This window comes from Rhyacophila brunnea, unplaced genomic scaffold, assembly GCF_057557595.1.
Source record: "Rhyacophila brunnea isolate RB1 unplaced genomic scaffold, BYU_Rbru_1.0 scaffold_8, whole genome shotgun sequence".
NCBI lineage: Eukaryota > Metazoa > Arthropoda > Insecta > Trichoptera > Rhyacophilidae > Rhyacophila > Rhyacophila brunnea.
In genome coordinates this window covers 21460151-21481317 of record NW_028233350.1, presented here as the reverse complement: position 1 = coordinate 21481317, position 21167 = coordinate 21460151, and the positions used below count along the sequence as shown (strand labels likewise).

Here is a 21167-nt window from a genome sequence, read left to right as displayed (position 1 = left end):
TAGACGTTGCCAAACAGCTGAAATGGAGATGGGCGGGGCACATTGCTCGCCGAAAGGACGGCCGCTGGACAAATGCCGTCATCCAGTGGTACCCAAGGGGTACGAAACGGCCACAGGGTTGCCCTAAAAGCCGCTGGATTGACGAACTGGTAAAGTTCGGCGGAAATACGTGGCAGTGAACGACACAGGACCGAGAGAGTTGGAGAAAGCTTGAGGAGGCCTTCATCCAGCAGTGGATTGACCCCGGCTGATGATGATGACGATATATAGCATAATTATCTTTATATATAGAGTTTGCGGAATTTTCAGGCTTAACCGTTAACTTACTGGAAATTCTAAATATTTAACTTTTACATTATAGTAGTTATTCTCGTAAATAGTAAATCTCACGTTCGTGTACAACTTTTATAAATTAATTAGATCACGATTGTAAATTTTTCCAATAGCAGTCCAGCCCGATGTGAAGTTCCCTAAGGGTTAACTCAGTTGACTGTCTCAAATGTTGTCGGTTTGTAAATGATGCAAGTTTGTTCACTCTTCATTACCACCGACGGACCACTTGTCTTGGCATGCCTCATAACTTACCCAGTTTCATCGTAGTCGACTCAGCTAATAAACTTTTCAAAGTTGTTTGCCACTTTCGCAAACGTAGACTTTAGAATAATGTACTATTGCATTTGATGGGTATACACAATGGAGAGATTGAATTTAAGATGCAAGGATATCTTTGCAAGACATATTGTCACAATCATCATCATCTGGGGTCAATCCATTGCTGGGTAAAGACATCTTATAACTTTTTCAACTATTTTTGGTCCCTAGTTATTAACTAAATTTCTTAATTAATTAATTAATTCAGGCAGCAGTTATTATAATACTTACTTGAAAAACGTCTTCTTCTTGAATAGTCTCATGGAGAAGGAAAGAGATTGTTTCATCTCATTCCATGTGTTTTATACTTAAGTTTATTTTGTTGCTTTGATACGAAATATCGACTTAAAAACCATCCCGTAGAATTTAATATATGTAATTTATATTTATTGTAAACCGCTAAACTTGGCGAGATAAGTTGGAATAGTAATTGTTTAATAAGTATAACTCCATTCGTCCAACGATTGTCCAGTAGCCAAATGATATGTCATGCGTATTATAATATCAAAAGCTTTGGTGACTTCTATTACATTGCATAGTCTTGTCTGCTTCTTTATTGGTATATTTTGTGATCTTTCATGTAAGTGAATTTGTTGCACTCAAGTGTTTCAAAAAAATCACTTCACCTATGATGACGAGCATTTTTAAACATGTTGGTTATAATATTGAATATAATATATTGAATTGTTTTTCATTCCATTGTCAAAATATTCAAAATAGATTTCGTTAATATAATATAGAAAAAAATTGCACCGAATTCTAGTGATTACTGCAAACCATCATATTTTCACTCGCACTTAATGGTAGAAGATAAATTTCATGATATATTATTAGTGACGTCAAAAACAACATTTTGTCTTTCTGTTGGTCAAGTTGGCTATTATATTTATTATGACTTGTCTTTGATACTTCGAAAGTACGATGTGCTAAATTAAAGTATCTAAAAGAAAGTTCCATGAGAGTCGAGCGATTTATCATGGGTCCTCAGGACTCGATAGCAAAGCAATCCTTCTCATATACTTTTATCATCTTGTCAAGTAGGTGTGTGTATTAACTACTGTTCTCAATAATATTCATATTACTTGCATCAATTGTGCAAATATAATCTCATCAAGAGTAAATTGTAAATTGGCCCATATTATTTTTGTTGATAGTAATGGCAATGTTATAAGGTAAGCCAATTTTATTTTTGCTAACAAAATAAGCATTGTAGTTACTTTACACAATTATTAATCTTGTTAAATGTGGTTATACTGTATAATATACTGTATGTGAATTATGTACATAAACTTATACTTTATTTACAATAACCATTTACATTATCAATGAGCGCCGATAAAAATGGTAAAAAAACAATATATTATATACTATAATAATAATGATTGGAAGTTGAAAAACTGACATATCAATAAGGTTAGGTTTCCAATAGCTTCCTAGCGTATTAATATCAATATTAATTTTCTATAATAACAGAACCGATGAGATCTCTCTTAACATTTATCGGAATTTTGACTGTTGGAATTACAATCAAGACATAATAATATTTATTATTACATAGGCAGTATTAATTTAAATAATGTTTTTACGTGGCAGTAATGGTTACAACTGGGTTACCGTAATTATATAATGAGCTCAGGACCTTTTAGTGGCACTAGAACAAGACAATATTTATTTACGTTCTAAATTATCATATTCATTGGTTGCCAGCTATATTGAATTCAAAAATGAATATTCATATAGAAATGAGTTTGTTAAAAATTTGGAGAAAATATTCCTGTTGCCCATCATCTTCCAGTTTGAATCTAATTTCGGGTGGCCATAGGCACTCTAGTTTGTCTCTCATCGTTTATTTTGAAGCCTAACTCCATAACGGCAATTAGACGCCATTAGCGATTCAGATCACATGTTGTGGGACTGGGCCCGCGCCTGTGGCCCGTGGTCGGACGCACTTCTAATTCCAAAACAAACCGCGAATTATTTCATCTCATAGCAGCTGCCTTTTGCGACAAATTGTGTTACGTCACATCTAACGAACCTTTAGCGCACATGTTTATGTAATTAATACAATTGCCCCGAAGGTGTTTTGCGACCTCAAGGGATTGGAAATAAACCTGTCGGTTGTATAGGTTGTCGGTACTGAAAAGGAATAGTAAAATTGTATTATAATAAATAAATAAAAAAAAAACGAGTAGTAGTACAATGCCGTCAACTGAGAATAAATAATTATTGATGGATTGACTATAACATATTATCACAGCTGTTGCTGTAATGTGACTTAGGGTTATGCGGTCTCTTCAATTGAGAATATTTCAGTTAATATTATGTATTTCGTCGTCTTCATATTTTAGCTATTTACAGAATCATCAAATATATAATTAAAATGTTACAACATTAGAAATCTATGACAAATTATCCAGTTAATATGTACATATAATTGAGAAATATCCATCAGATTTCAGATAAACATCATGTACTGGCGGCTCTCGTGGTGCAGTGGGTAAGGCGCTGGCCTTCCACCCGAGAGTTCTGGGTTCGATTCCCGGTAATGACATAAACATTTATGTGTTTTTATTAAAGCCTGCGTGTTTTTGATTGTTCAAAATTACTAACAACCATCTCGTACAAAAAAGCAAGGACATGGTTATTAATAATTCTAAAAAAAAAACCATCATGTACCAAATAATTATATCGATGCAAGACTTAAACTTGAAGAAGTATGGTAGAAATGCTTGTATTAGAAATAATTTAATTGAATAAAAACCATTTTTTTTAGTATTTTTTCCACTTTTAATAAATAAATCTGGACCGGTTTCATCCGCCTCAGAAGGACATTTTCAACTGTTGAAGTATTTTTTGGTAAGGTAAGGTGTGTTTACTTATGTACGCGCGTTAGAAGTTATACTTCTTTGGCGTAACAAAACAAAAACAAAACTTGTGATAAACAAGATTATTTGACTAGCTCTTAATTATCTTGTGAAATTACAAACTCAGGAAAAAGGACCGCTAATTGGAACGCCTTTGGTTTATTTCTATACACTTTAACTTGTATTACTAACTGACGTTTAATCGTTTGTTTACGTAAGGAATTGCAAATGGCCGACAATAATAAATTCGCCGCCTAGGCAACAGAACAATTCTAAACTATAATATTATACTGTATAATCGTCACGATTGCAGTATCATACTGTGGCGTAAAGGTAATGCGTTCGGCTGATAACTGAACAATCGATGGTTCGAATCCAATCGAGTGCGTTTTTTTTCGTGTGAAAAAATAAATTATGTGTTACATGTCACACGCCAAAAATACACTCTGATCTGATTTCCCAAACGCGCCAAAAGAAGTATAACTTCAATAAATACTTTATAAAATGAGAATTCGTTAAAAGATCATGGACACAAATCTTAGGAGCGCTAGCTCAAACTTGCTGGGTGTCGTATTTTTTTCAAAAAGATTTTTTCTAATTATTGCATATTTCTTAGATATCGTTTTTTAATTATGTATGTTCAATAATATATTGATTTTAGTCTAAAACAATAATTATTAAAAATATACGTAGGTACTTACTGAAATCAAAAAACTTTTGGGTACCTACTACTATATATGCACATTTTCTTTGAGATACAAAATCATCAAACAATTGAACGTCAATAAAAGCTTCAAAATCACATCGTTAAATAATTATAAAAACAAAATATAATGTATTGCATTTTGATTATGTTAGTTTAATCTCGAGAATATCTGTTGACTTGGGCATTTTGCATCGCGGTTGCATTCAAAATGCATATTGTGGCCGCGTTAGACGCAAAACTAAGGGTGCATTGTTAAGTTGCCACCAGCTTGCAGTCTGTTACTCTGATTATGTGAGGTTTTCGACATATTCTCTGGCGTCTATCAACACTTTCCGTGGTGTATTTTAAAACAGTTTATGTTCAAGTTAAAAATGGTGTATAAAATGTTATTTTAAACTATAAAATTATCATCGTAGGAGTATTTATTTTGTCAACACACAAGTTGGTTTTTGAGTGGAAAATTTGAAAATCTTCTTATATATTTGAAATACTATTATTTAAACGAAAATATATTATAAATTTATTATAACTATTTATACGTAGTGTCAAATTTATAAAAAAAGGGGGAAAGGTGTGTAAATGTAAATAGTATCGTTAGAATGATAATAGTAAAAGAAGTTTAATAATTGTAATGCACAATCGTTAAACATGGAGTGCCAACTAATGCAATCAATAAAACATGAAATATTTAGTACTATTAATCTCACAGCGTATGAGATTCGGCTTTCTGCCAACTTAACCTTCTGTAAAGAATGCTTTATAAATCATTTATCTACCTCAAATAAAATGTCATTTGTAAACTCGTTGAAATATTAAATTATAATTTTTGGGCGCCTTAAAAGTTGTGTATTTACAAATTAAATATAACAGTATAAAAATAAGAAGACATTTTTTATCGTGAAAAGTGTTATTTAATTACACACAACCAATTTACATTGAAATTTAAAATGATACGAAAACAAATAGGTACAAATTTTAATACAAATTTGAGAAGCGTTCCTTGGTATGGACATAAAGAATTACTTGTAAGATGGTAATGATTACTTAGCTTTATGTTTAAAGTGTGATGGCTGGAACTTCATCTTGGCTGGAATCTGCCGCCTTTTCTTCTACCTTCCCGTCCGAAAGGAAGTAACTACAAAATGGCGTTGAAACTGTATCTAATTGTTAATCGAAGACGTCCGATCCGCACTGAAACTAAACCCGGAGTGAAATCTTCTGGGCGGAAATAAGTTATTTGTTGATATGACGCTTTCAAAAAGGCGGGAAGAAACCTCATTGGCCTATTTTTTTAACGATCATTGTTTTAGAAACAAGGTTGACACATACTTTTAACAAGGTTGTGCCAAATTTATTGTTAATTAAATAAACATTATTTATTTAAGTCTGCGTTTGAAATGTAGACATGTCACGTGATATGTAACATGACAGTAGGTATAGATACGTTGAAATAACAGTGAATTATTAATTATTAACAAAATTCAATGTTTCTTTGTGTTATTGTATTTACCAATGGACAAATGGGCAATCAACTGAAACGTGCATTAACTTGCTAGGCATTTTTCTATTTACAAACAATATTTGGAAAATATTAACAATGATTTGAGTATGATATTAGAAAAAATAGTATCGTAGGACGTTGATAATCAAATATATTGAATTTGATACCCGATGGAGCCATCTGTGGGTAAACTTTAAAATTTAGGGAAGTAAATTTCAGTGCCATTTTTATATGGAAGAAAGAAAGATCATTATGGAGATCGCTGATAGTTTCTAGGTCAATTAAAGATCTAATGGTCACATTTTTTACTTCACTTTTATACTCTTTTACTCGGTCTATATTATAAGAAAGTGTTATTCAACATTGTTGTATGCAGTAAATATACACAAAATGTTAGCTCAATATGGGGTAAAAAGTATGTAAATACCTATAATAAAAAAATATGTATTTACAAAGAAAATTAAAATATCTATCATATACTTAATCATTATAAAGTAACAGTTGAAATTAAAAAAAAAAACAAAGAATTATAAATTGTAATTTCATAATTTCACGTGCATTACCTATGATTGGTAAAAAACAGCTTTTATTAATTAAAATAAAACATGCATATACATTTTGAAATTAAATTATAATTAACTTTTCCCAGTACTATTTTGATACAATGTGAATTATATATATAGAATAGTTCAAAACTTTCGTAAGTTAAAATTATACTCGTAATAGTAATTATTCCACATAATTTAATAATATTCTCAGTTAAAATTTTAACTATGGTCATAATATATATTAAATTATCTGCAATAATTATTAGATAAACATAATGATAATATTTTTTGTTTTTATTATTGTTAGGTAAGCTTTAAAGTTTACTGAAGATTAGTAATTAGCTGTGGGTACATATTATTTTACACACTGTTGCTATATTCCTTTTACACAAGATTAATGATTACATACATAATTATAAATATATACGAGTATTATTTATAATGGATAATGAGCTATAAAAAATATTGATTTAATCTATAATTTTACAAATAAATTAGATAGTTAGATATTTTGAAATATATATCTTTAGTAATATCTAATATTGGAGAGATTACACTTTATAATCGCGTGTAAATGGGATAGATAATAATTGTTTTTAATTTTATTTGCCTTTACGTATATTATTATGTTGGTGATATTGTTTCCCGTATGTTGTGGGTTAAAACAATCCTTTCTATATAGGTACATAGCTACGTTTAATTTGTGTTGAAGCATTTGCTACAACTGCGTCTACAGTTCACATTCTACGCCATGAGTGTTCTGTTGCCGGCGAAAGCTTGGCTTTAGCGATAATGTATTAACTAAAAACCCCGAGAATCTGTTCAAAGAACAGTTAATTTTCTGTTGACTATTTATACTGCACAGCTTTGGCTATATATATAGCAATTATTATCTACACTATTCTATATATGTAAAAGTTGTCGGTGATGTACCAATTCACATTTAGCTTTATATGTTATTACTGCGTAGGTACATATTCTTTCGAATACTGTATTAATACGTAATAATAACTCCAATGGACATAATAGCATGCCTATACATAAATGACCGGTTTTTTTTCGAAAACTAATAATAGTGTAAGCGTGCATATCTATTATTATTTCAAGTAAAGCTAACTCAAAACGCTTAAAAAAACACTGTTTTATACTATGACTTATATTGGAATGTCTGTATGTTCATTTGGTTATAGTTACTTCTTCTAATCGCGTCATCCCTTAAGGCTGGTTTGGACTGGTCGAGTGATTTAGTAATTTAGTAACTGAAAAGTGTCCGAACATAGTACTTTTATAAGTGACGAGTAAAAATGAATAAAGCACAACGTAAGAAAATAAAAAATTAACTATTTTTTTATTCAACGGATTCACAAGATTTAAGAATATAACATTCTTTATATCGAAATTTTTATAATAAAAAAATGTTAATAACTTCATATATATTATAACAAGAATTGGAGGTACAAATTCTACAACAACTAATGAAATTGACTAAATATAACGTGTTCAGACTTGTCTCGTGGCTTATTTAGTATTTAGTGAGATCTAGTGGGGGACGCTACTCGACCGAAAAATAGAATAAAATGAGTCGACTTGACTAAATTTGACTGTTCATACACGTTTAGTTATTAAATTACTCGCCACTCGACTAAAGTACTCGACCAGCCCGAACCAGACTTTAGCGGAGGTCGGCCACCGTCAGGGTGATATTTTACTTTATAGTCTGCTGCTCGGAACAGTTTTATGGAGCTGCACCTCTACCAATCACAGGTTTTCTTAAGGGGGGACATGCTCAGCGTACATCAAAATGGAGCTTTTGTTCTATTTTCAAAGCATGATCCTGGACATACCTTAAACGTTGTAGATAATTTATTTATGTAATTTTGAAGTCTTATTATCGTTTATATTTATTTTAAACATTTGATGACTGCATAAAGTATTTTTATTACATAAAATAGTATTATTTTAAATCTCTCGCTCTAATGTTTTAGAATATTGTCATATTTCAGTACATAAATGTGCAGTGGTGTTAAGATTTTTTACATTTATTAATTTTTAAACGCTTTTATAAAACCATCAGTATAATTTATGTCCACATTATTATAGTGAAATATTTACGATAAAAATATATTATAAATCTCTGTGATCCCAAATTTGACAAGAATTAGGCATTTTATTATTCAAAAAATGGGCAAAATCAACAGATTTGAAGATAATTCTAAAGATACTAATTATAAACTATGTCTTTGACCATTCAAGTGTGATAAACATCCTACGAATAATGATTGCTTTATAATAAATATTGACTTAAGAATAAGGTAGTGTTTTTTTAAAATACGCCATTCCTTTTGGCATTCCCCAGTGGTAAAGCTACAACATATGGCCGTAGCCATAAATTGATAAACTATAATTCAAGTAGGGAGTAAAATGATGTTAACGTGCGTGTTTGAACATATACCGTTTTAAAAAAAATCGGTTAGGTAGGTACATGTTCAAACACGCAATCATGCTTTGAAAATTAAAAAAAGCTCCATTTTGACCCACGCTGAGCACGTCCGCCCTTAAGCAATTTACGAAAGTCAATAAGTATAATATTATTATATACGAGTATTATAATATACTATTGCTAAAGTTGGAGTCCCCAATTTTAACACTCCTCTACCATAAATCTCCATTTTTTTTAAAAATATTACAAAATAATAAAATATATTAATTAAATTTGAATTTTACCTCATTTTGTGTACAGCAGACGAATTCAATAGTTTTCAGAGAATAAATAATATTCCTCTTCTGCCATAATATTTAAATCATGAATAATTAACGTTTGCTGTTATGAATTTTAGATTTAGTTATAGTTGAATGTGTTGTTACTGAGATAGAGTTATAACCTAAAACACATGCACGTGTCAAACAATAAAATTGTAGAATCAACAAAAAAATCCCAACTTTTTATGCATATTTTGTACTAGAAAATAATAACCTCTATATATTATATAAAAATCTCGTGTCACGGTGTTTGTGGTCGCGCTCCTCCGAAACGGCTAGACCGACTTTTATGTTTTTTTTTTATGTATATTTGTTAGGTATGACAATACGTCAACAAGTATATTTCATACCGCTAGATAATTAGGGTATCTCTATCCAGAGAAAATTTTCTTTTATTTATTTTTTGTATTTTTTTTTATTTGGCATCAAAAATACCTATAATTCCAAATTTTCACCCTTTTACCCCCCCAACCTCCAATTTTTTTATCGCGATTTTAGTATTTTTGTATGGAAAAATTTAACCGTCGTTCGTATTTCAAACAGAACGAAATTATATATGTTATTGAATAACAGATGGCGCTACGTCCGAGAAGAATTCAAAAGAAGCATCGCGTCATTTTGATATTTTATTCGGGATATCACAACGCAGTGCGTACACAATATTGTACGATTTATTTTAATTTATCTATTTGTGTGCGTGTATTACAGTGAACAATGCCAGCAAGACGCAAGGGGGCCATTTGGGCCGTCGAACGAATATAGCAACAAACATGCAAAATAGTAGAGGAGAAAGAACAGACAGACAAATCCAATAAGATAACGAAAATGTGCGTGTGAGCATATCGAAATTGCATACATCTCAATCACAAGAGGCACGAGCTGAACGAAATGAACAACGACAATTGGAAAGGAGCCAAGCGCGCCGTTTTGTAGTTAACACACGCAGAGCAAATGACCGACAACGCCAACAAGTACATCGAGCATTTACATCCGCTTAGTTCCTTCGTCTCGCATTCAAGTATGAGCCAGATATTGAATATTCCGCTCATTCGAAAGTGCTGATTGGTGCTATGGACAAAGAATGTCCCCATTGTCATGCGCTCAAATTCAAACATGAGTCAGCCGGGATGTGTTGCGCATCAGGAAAAGTGCAACTACCAGAAATTGAGACACCACCAGAACCATTGAACGGCTTGCTCATCGGCACGGTTCCAGATTCAAACCTGTTCCTGAAGTCCATTCGCATATTCAATGCATGCTTCCAAATGACTTCATTCGGAGCAACAGAAATAGTTCACAATACTGCGGCAATGGTCAACAATTCCATTCAACGTTTAAAATCAAAGGCCAAGTGTACCACAAAGTAGGATCATTGCTGCCAATGCCAAACGAACCACATACATTTTTACAAATCTACTTCATGGCAGTGAGGGCATCAATCGTGTAGATGCACGTTGCGGCTACAATAACCTCAATTCGCCGAATGCCAGGCGCATCGTTGGCAAACTGGACGCCCTATTAAATGAGCACAATGAATTATTGAAATTCTTCAAATCACACATGCACGAATTGCAAAGTGACAATCACGCTATTGTCATCAATCCTGATAAAACGCTAGCTGGAGAGCACGTGCGTGGATTAGATGCGCCTGTTGTTGACGACGTTGCTGGGACCATGGTTGGTGACCGCACATCGACGCGAGAAATCGTGATTCGAAGAAGAAAAAATAATCTGGAGTTCATCGCTGACACACACCGTTCATACGACGCTCTCCAATATCCGCTAATTTTTGGAAGGGACAAGACGGATATTGCATAAACATTAAACAACGAGATCCCGCCACAGGTAATTCATTCATTATGAACATCATTACTCATTTTGAATTGAGAAAATGAATGGTTGGTGTTTTTTTGTTTTATTGGCGGTCATCGTCTACAGCGCTTCATTCCTCTTTCTGTCATAGATCCCATCCACACACACTTACAATACATTTGTTATTTTTTATTTAACAACCAAAATATTCACTAGAAATAATTTATATGGCAGAACAACGTTTGCCGGGTCAGCTAGTCATACTATATAATTAAAACTTAAGACTTAAGTTTTTATACAAGTGCAGATAATCAATGGTTGAAAATTTAATGTTACTTTAGTCTATGAAAACTATGAACCATTACTACCATTAAGCTTTATTTAATGGCTTACCGATCAGTGCGGACAACAGTAAAATCTCTACTAATAAGTCTGTTAGAAGCTTTAGCCCATTGAAGCTTATAAAAGCATCAACCATCTTTATTCGAGTGATAGAACTCATACATAATTACATATACTATGCATGTTTTATTTTTAATGAAATTTTGTGACATGTGTGGTTACTCTGGTAAATATTTACATCACATAATTATGTTAATTGAGTGCTCGCAATTAATAGAGGTGTTGTAACATGTCCGCTAATGAACTTGTAAGTCTCGTGTTCGAAGCATGGGTTTGGTATATTCATAAATAATATGTTATGTATTGTTTCAATTTGTGTTTAGACTCGGGGCATAGACAACGTTATTAAAGTCTATTTCTCGTAAAAGTAATCTACGAAGACACCTTTTCGTGAGCCGGCTTAGGTTCCCATTGGATTGTGGAGTGGAGATAGTGAATGAAAAAAATATGTCCATTGAATGTAAAAACATAAATACATACGAAGTGTATAAGTATTGTGTTAGTAAGTATTTTTAATCAGTCATAAAATTTTGTTTAGATTACATAGTAATTATAACAATCTCTTAGAAGATTTTTTATCGTTTACATTACATGAAACTTACTGTCATATAGTAGGTACATAGTGGACTTTGAAGTAGGAATTTATATTTTTTAGATTTGTGTAATATTAATAAAATTTCTACCCAAAGTGTAAAAGTTACTCAGTAAAAAAACGAAGTTACTTAACAGCTACACTAATGTACCGATAATGGATGTACTTGAGCTACAAAATTCAAAATTGTCTATTGTTATTGTAACATGTTACGAAATTGTGTACTCTCATAATATGGCCGAGTATTTATAATGGTATGTAATATATTAACTAAAACTGAATAGATAATAGAATATAATACAAAATGGTTGGTTTTGTTATGAGGGTTTCAAGATTATTCGAAAATATTCGAGTACTACGTACCTACATTATATAATAACACGTAACTAAAACCATAAAACTATTTGCCATGTCTTGTTGGATGCCAATAAGCTTAGTGTAATAAGGAAATAAGTATTCAGAATTTTCCTGTACGAATCCAACCGTATAGATAATAGAAAATTATTATTAACTCTCGTTTTGAAAGAGAAAGGTTGAATATGGCCAATTCTGGAACTGTAATAGCTTCTCGTTTCACAACTTGTATGAAATATAACGGTTTTTGGAGAATTACAATCAAATAACGATATTCAAAACCATTATGGCCATGCATTCCAACGGATTTTGGAACTGGACACGTTTTTGAACAGTAAAAATGATGGTAAATAGCGGTTTTAGCAACGAAATAAATGTATGGATTGATTCTTCTGAAGCAATATTAGATTTTGTTCTTAATATGATTTTACAAAAAAATTGTAAATAACGGTTTTTGGAAACGACCGCCTCATATATGTATTATTTATGTTGAGTATTTTTGAATATGTCAGAATTATTTGGAGTCGTTTACATTATCATGGTAATCCTTTTTCACTCGAAGTGATTGCTCTTTTAAAGCATTTCTTTTTAATTCTTCGTGGGTTCATTTACAATCCATCTATATTGGAAAATATTAATTTTCATGTTCCTACCAATATTACTAGTAGCTCTGGAGCACGACCCCCACAAAAGAGGGGCTGACAGGGCTCTAGCCTGGGGGCGCGAGCTCAGGAAGGGCCCGGCGTGGCGAGTCGACCAGATAAGTGATATAAATACACATCACAATTTCTCCATAATTCAAATGGATGTATTAAAATACAAAAAAAAAACTAAATACCTATACACATTAATTTTACCGCGTACACCATTTAGAAAACGCTACTGTAGAACGTCACACTGCCTTTATCTTTAGCGATATGTAGGAAACCCGCCCAAGTCCTAGCCTGGGGGCCCGCTTCAGGATGTGGGGGCCATGCTCTGGAGTAGTCATATGACGGTTGTGATGTTTTGCGATGCTGTATATCGTGTGATTAATCTGTTTGATGGCATTTTTTAAACGATAAAATATTCGTGGATGTGTTAAATAGGTTAAATTGATATTTGTTTTTATCATTTTACTTTAATATTAATTATTAACTAACATACTTTCTCTTCTACTTTCTTGGTATATTGGTTGTTATTTGTATGGCTGTCGATGGTTTCGTGAGTACCAAGCAATGTCAGCAGAATATAATTATGACACACGATTCGCTTTCAAATTAATGTTATTCATTTAATTGTTGTTTAGTATAATTATGCAATTTCTTTATATACTTACATTTTTCACACTATTTCGAATTACTACTCGGTAAGCACTTTGTTTACCTCAGCGATATTTGTTATTATTCATTATATAAAAATGTTTTGGCATGGATACATGCTTCTGTCTTGACCTTCCGGGCGGATTCGTTACAAAAAATTGCCCATTCGTAACGAAATATAAAGTCATAAAAGTAGCGCAGCCGCGAGAGACTCTAGTAGGGGCGCTTCAGGAATGACGTATAAACCCGCGCCCCGCAATTTATTTTATTTTCTTTCGAATTTGGACAACCAGCATTCAGAAAATCAGTAGGCAAAGCATGTTCCATGTGTAATAATTTTAGCCGTCAGGGTTTTAGTTTTTTTCTCTCACCAAAAGCCTGGAATACTTGTGTAAGCATTTATTTTAACCGTGTTGAGTTAAATAAAAAGCTGGAACAATCGAACAAATTACTCTTTTGTAAAACTCACTCGTAATATTCACTTTGTAAACTCACTCACATTGTATCTTGCTAGATAACTTAGTGCCTCGGATAATAATAGCTACATCTCTGTTATATTGTACGATTGTATAACTATATCATTATATCTGTTAAACTCGCAAATAAAAACTTAATCTTCATCAACATCAGACTTCAGTTCTTCACTCTTCTATCACTTATATACCTTTATATACATATTTTAAACTGGTTATCTCGATCACATACAACCAAATTTGTAATAAATCATTTTTACATTTTTTATTAACTACGTATTATGGTGTTTTGGCAAATCACTGTAATGCTATAATACCTACTCTTTTACACTCCTTACAATAATAATAAAAAAATATTTATAATATTATATGAAACAATATTTGAACTAGTATATTTTAGTAAATAAAATCATGATAATATTAAATAGTTAACTTTAATATTATTATACCTGGAGTGTGAAGTCATGTGGTTTTATTTCACGTCGTATATTCACATAAAATTTTAGTATACTTAAAACCAAGCGTGAGGCTTCCGCGCATTGGCGAACTTGGCAGAGAATCTCGAAAGTACAACAGAAGATCCAAACTCAAATGAAATTAGTGAAAGTTTACTTCAAATTTCCTCGGCCCTGCGCTAAGGTCGTGGGGTATTTGACAATTGTGAAAGCCTTGAAAGCCAACTATTCTTCTTTAAGAAAAAATATTCTACCATCTGCCAATGACAACCCATCTAAGTATTTAAGTACTTTAAAGTTATGCTCATTTTACGTTTTAAATTATTTCCCTAAGTAATTTAACTAATATTAGAATAGCGTAGTAATAGTACCCGGATGTATCATATGTGTTTCTAATATGTTAAGCAGACACCATGTGGTATCTAATATTTCTCTATTGTACACCGATCTTCTTACATCCTCCAAGGCTATATCAACCTCCCAGTTTCGATACCTTATTGATTGTATTCAGTGGGTTATCAGGATACCTGAGATTAATTTGCTTGAAAAAAATGCAAGGCAGTTTGATACTCTCTTTTCCGTTACAAATGGCTGAGCCAGGTAATGTTATACCTTCACCTAAGATAATATTAAGTTACAAAGCCGTTATCCTTCATAATATATTTTTAATAAATTCATATAATTCGGTACCTGCCACATTTATCTCAGTACAATACGAGTGGTAGTTCATATTATGAAACGTGCTATGACTAGCTACTGTAAGGCAGTATCGTCACATATTATGGATGCGTTGAACATGCAAAATTTTAATTTTGACTGAGAATTTTATTCTATTACGATAGATATTGACTCAGTGAGATATATAATTATGGATGAAAGAATTACATAGTTAGGTATATTATTAACTCATTCATACTATATTTATAAATATATCAAGTTAAATGTTCTCCATTTACACTGTTACAATACAATTATATTTTTGCAATATGATAAACCGACTCTTAAAAAATATATTATGTAATTGGTTTTAAAAATATAAGCCGTCACATACCCATTTAAAAAAATATAGAGATAAATCTAGGTATGATTTTAAATTTAATTTTTTTTAGTTGGAATACCATTAAAATTTATTATAGTAATAATTATTATTATGATAGTACTTAAGTACAGAATTTTTCAAGCCATAATTTTCAATAAATAATCAACGGTAAACGTGGCAGAGATCCATGCCACGTTTGCTAGCTAAATAACCTCCGTGATCAGTATAAATGTAGCTCTACTAAATTTGTATAGGTAGCAAACGATAGAGAAAAGATCGTTCTGGTGGTGACCGACCTTCGACAGGGGATAGTACTAGTAGAAGAACAATTATTTATAACACTTCTAAAATTTTAAAGTTACTTGAAATATTAATTTTGTAATTTTACTATTATTTTATTGTATCCATGGTATTATTATTATTACTTCAGCGCTCTTCTCCATAGACATGGGTTGCGATTTTGATCAGATTTTATGATTGGTTGGTAATTAAATGTTTTATTTTGGTCTAGTTTCGGGATGAGAGAGACTCAATAAGTGGCTTATAATAATAATTTATCCCAAAAATTATGTTCAAATTATAACATTAGCTCTTATACATATATATATATATATATATAATATATATTTTAATAAATACTTATACACTTCAGTTACATATAGAAAGTATTTTAGTATTTATGTGGTATATTTAAAATTGTATATATTTAATAATATCTCCAGCAGTCATTTTGAATCATTATGGGATTAAATTATTTACAATGGGGTTCTTTATTAGATTATACACTAGCGTACTTTTTACTTGTAATCTTTGTTTTATTTAAATATCTACATAGATTATTCTATTTTGAAAATTGTATCAAATTAAAAGTAAATGCCGAAGTATATGAAAAAGTAAATCATTATGAAGGGAACTCGGAGCAGTCGAACTTATACTCTGAGTATACTAAAATCATACTTCTTAAACTTGATTGACCATAACCGTAGATCTCAGCATTATCTTCTCCTAGACGGTATGTCACTGATTGACCTATAAATAAGATTCCGTAAACTAAATGTCCAGCTTTCTAAACATAAGTGAAAATAAGTTTTACAAGTGTATCATAAAATAGGCTTTTAGTTCAGCAATACAGTACACGGGACTGAACATATAACGAAGTAGTATCAATGTTATTGTTCACTTTGTTAATTTCCTCTGTAGTGTATTTGTATACGACAGAAACAGTTTAGACGAAATTGTCGACTGTCTAATATATTATAAGGTTATACAATGTCAAATTTTGGTGCAGTTTTTTGTAGTGTGACAAAAACTAGTATATATTTTTTGGTTTTAGCCTCGTTTATCCATGTGTCTATTCTTTTTGAAAATGCTAAAAATACCATCGATTTTGATATGAAAGTAGGTATATTTATAATATCAGCATTTAAAAGCAGCTAAGTATATAGTTTTACTAAATATTATAGTGCAGGTTGTATATTAAACAATTAGTAAGCAAGACCATTACGACTACTTAATGTTATGAATCACTTAGATATTATAATACAATAAATACACCTAAAATATTGATTATTTAAAAAATAAATTAACAATACCTGGGCAAATATTGAATATAATTATTACTATACAAAGACAATTTCGTAGAATAATACCAATATTAAGCAACAAAACATCACGCACGGGTTAATGTAGCACTTATTTAGTTTTCGTATGGATTACAAAGTTGTTTGAGTTTGTAGCGTCGCGTATTATGCAAACAGAACGCATTTGTAAGGACGGCGCACCCTTTCCCCTTTTGTTACGTTGTTTCCGTTGTAGACAGATTACAATATTTGACTACCTGATTAAATTTGTGTTTGAACACCTACGCACCTGCTGAAGTAGCATTTGTAGCATTTGCACCGTTCGTTGCCGTTTGGGCGTCTACGTTTGTTAATCACTTGCAACGCTACCTTTAATGCTTTGTGCTACGTTTTCAATAAAACACAAATGCCTACATGGTTTTGCAAGATAACAGCGGTTACCATTTATTCAAATATATAAAATTTTAAAACTCTTTTTAATTTGACAGAATATGTACATACTGTAAAGTAATATAAAACTATAGCCATCTTCTGGTTTTAGTTTAGAAACTATTTACGTGATAAATAAAAATAAACAACATTAATTGGAAAAACCCAGATTTAAAATATTGTAAAATGTTAACATGAATTGACCGTAGATTTTTAAAATCAGACAATTAGTAGAAATCAGATTCAAGCGAGACGTATTATCTGTTCTATTATTAGATTGAGGAACATTCTATTTTTAAAGATAACACACAATATTTATAGACATTGACACCTATTGACAAAAAAATCAGTATCAGTACAACACGTGTTTATAAGTTATTATACTTAAAATAATAAACATACAAATAATTCATGTTATCTATTTTGATTGAATAGAAGTTTCATCAATATATCGAGTTAAGATGAGATTATTATAGTTATCTATCTACCTATCTAATGAATGTGTAATATTGTGTATATTTCTACAACGGGTAGATTACAAAAACAATCTATATATTTCTACTTCAGAAAAATATTGTTTATAATTTATGTGCCTAAATATTATTTTTTATTTCTTCCCATAATTTTACAATAAATAATATTTTCATAATACATTATATTTCGGTAGGCTTAGATTATTTAGGTCGAGAATTTAAAATTTTTGAATTATTAGTATGACTTTTCATTAAACCAAATTTTCTATACAGTGTCATCATACTAAGTAGTATGTCTACTGAAAAATTTGTTTCTGACTTTATTTGGTAGGTTACTAATGCAGTAAAAGCAGTTTCTCTTAGAAATTATACGTTTAATATAAATTATTAAAAAGATAAATGGGAGTTCAATATCATCAATTTTAAGAATTTAATAAAAACTTAATTCGTATTATATATTTATTAAGTATAGCATTTTTAACAAAAAAAAATCATTAACAAAAAAAAATATATAAAATTCTATTCTTGGTTTTTTTAAACGATTCAAATTCGTCACCCTTTCATACTAGCGAATAATATTTACCATGTTTAAATCATTTAATATGGCTAAGGTATAGTTTTTTAGGAGTTTTTTAATTTAGGGGTTATGCCTATACTTTAAAACCTTTAGTTAAGTGTAAACATATGTCATGTGCAGTCAAATATGCGTTGGCTATCTTGCAATGCGGTAAATTGTCGAAATAATTAAATTTACTTAAATTTATACAAATGAATTCAAATATTATGAAATACCATCATTTTATATAAATATATATTTCAGCTACTTAAAACATGTATGATGGAGTTTTTTTTAATTATACTTAATGATTTTTCTTTTTAATTGCAGGTGTACGAGATGTTCGTCGCAGGATATCAATTCCAAGTTCTATCGCCAATTTTCACCTGTCACTGGGGCCTGCAGAACAAAAAATCTCGACCGGCTTGGAGAGAACGTCAGAATAGCATGAACCGACGCCATTTTGACGTCTTCAAGCGAGAAGTCTTCGCGCGTTACCACAAGGATCCACTTCGCATGTTGCAGCCGAGAAAGGGGCAGAAACCACCGAAAGCTGGATGAAAACCAGCCCCCGCCGACTGCTATTATAAAGTTTTTGGATGGAAAGTCTTTAAATGGGGGTGTCGTGCCAACTAGTTAAATAAACAAAATGTATAAAAAACAATTTAAACTATAACATTTTAATTAAATCATGAACTATAAAAAATATAAATATTACTTGGGATTTCAACAATCATTTGTTATCTTTGTTGGTATTTCGATTGACACACAGTGTTCTTTTTTTGTCATTCTTTATATTATGTAATGCTTTCTGAATATGATATATTATTGTAAGGTGTATGATTGCAAACGCTGCTCAAAGAAAATATAACATGTCTATCGAATTTGTTTAGTGTTAGATAAAGAAGAACAAAGAACACAGTGGCAATTTAAATACAAATAAAGATAATAAAAATATAATATTTAGTATAATAAGTGTATGAAAATTAATTTTTTTAGTGAAATATAATATATTTTTATTGTGCCGACAGCTGTGAATATAATATTATGATATAGCAACGCAACGTAAAGCTGTCAATAAATGTGAGCCAAATATAATTTATTATTCCTTCAAATTGGGAAAAGTGTGACATGAAAATCATTGTTATTATTTATCAATCGCTGTTCGCTTCATGTCTATCTGTAGCTTTACAAGCCATGCAAGTAAAATTTGTAATAAAATTCTATAGTTTCATCACTATATTCTACCCATTGCAAATTTGATGTAAAACTCAGCGGTAGGCGTAGCTTCATAACATAAAAAAACACAATTCTCAGCTTCGGTGTTTCACGTCGTGATTAATATCTGAATAGGTACTTATTATAGTGAAATTTATGAAAAATGATTGTAAATTAGATGCAGTATAATACTGACTAAGAATATTTGGTTATTATGTGTAAAATAATAAATAGGCATATCAGATATTCGATATCATTTTTAAATATTTTTATTTGAATGTGATGAATCTAAATAAATATATTAAAATATTTTACATCATATCAAAGTGATTATAAAAAAACTGGTAATAATATATCTTAATATTATACTTACCGGTATTAAATCTGGCTTGTGGTAAGTTGAGTAGTAAAAAAAATCCTGTGAGATTTGCATGGAATATTTGGAATTTTCCCCAAATGTTGTATCAGTCATTTTAATAGGGATAATACTTAACTGCAGCACATTGTTAATTTTGTAATGACTTGTAATATTTTACGTTATAATTTTTAATAAAGTACCTAGGCTGTCATTAAACACTGCATGTTTTGAGTTTTTTTCTTATTTAAGTGGTGTTAATTATTCACTAAATTAGCACGTCACGTTCCTAAATCAACTGAAAATAATGTAATATTGTAAAAAGTAAAAAAAAAATAGTTACTCAAAAATTGTAAAATACTAAATAGATGATAAATTTAGTATGTATTATATTGAAAATACATTGGTTGAAAATTATTATTAAAAGGAGGCTTAAAATTTCATTTCGATAATTTATGTTGTGTCAACAATTTTATTCCGAGTATAAAAATTAGATAATTATTATCCACTTAGTGACATGAAATGGTTCTAAATTCAAAAAACGAGGTGATTTTTAAGTAAAACAAAAACGGTTTTGGTAGCAGAAAAAAAATATATATGGGCTAAAGTTGCATTTTCATATTAATCCATGGACACAACCAAGATTTTCAAGACCACGTAAAAAGGCACACAGATTACTAAAGTTGATATAACTCATTTATTCATTTGATTCAGATACATCTTTTAAATATTGGTAAGTATTGAATTCTTCAATTATTTGTTTATATTTTAGGTTAACTTTGTATATCAGTGGAATCAAGAAAGTGTGTCAAATATAGTTTTTTGTATTTTTTTATCCTTTTTTTATACAAAATGATAAAGGTAAATAGTCCATGATAGAATTAAATAAATAATAAAAAAACGTATGCAGTTAAATACAATATTCTTTAATATATTTAGAAGATTAACGGCCTTTTTATGTTTTTTACTTACCGCACACCTATATAAATGATCATTATTTTGACAAACTTAAATAAAAATAGATAGTATAAATCCAATAATTCTTAAAAAATATATGGGACTCTATATTTACATCACAAAAATAAAAATATTTCATTT

At 30.6% G+C, this 21167-nt stretch overlaps 1 protein-coding gene across 1 annotated transcript in view; it reads left to right on the top strand.

Moving 5' to 3' along the window:
• Nucleotides 1–19134, top strand: part of LOC147064032 (beta-1,4-glucuronyltransferase 1) — a 272860-nt gene extending 253726 nt beyond the window's left edge. Inside the window, exon 4 of the mRNA XM_085959190.1 lies at nucleotides 18827–19134. Within this exon, the coding sequence (XP_085815316.1) occupies nucleotides 18827–19057 (231 nt within the window). The 3' untranslated portion in view covers nucleotides 19058–19134. The remainder of the gene's footprint in view (nucleotides 1–18826) is intronic.
• The last annotated feature ends 2033 nt before the right edge of the window (nucleotides 19135–21167 follow it).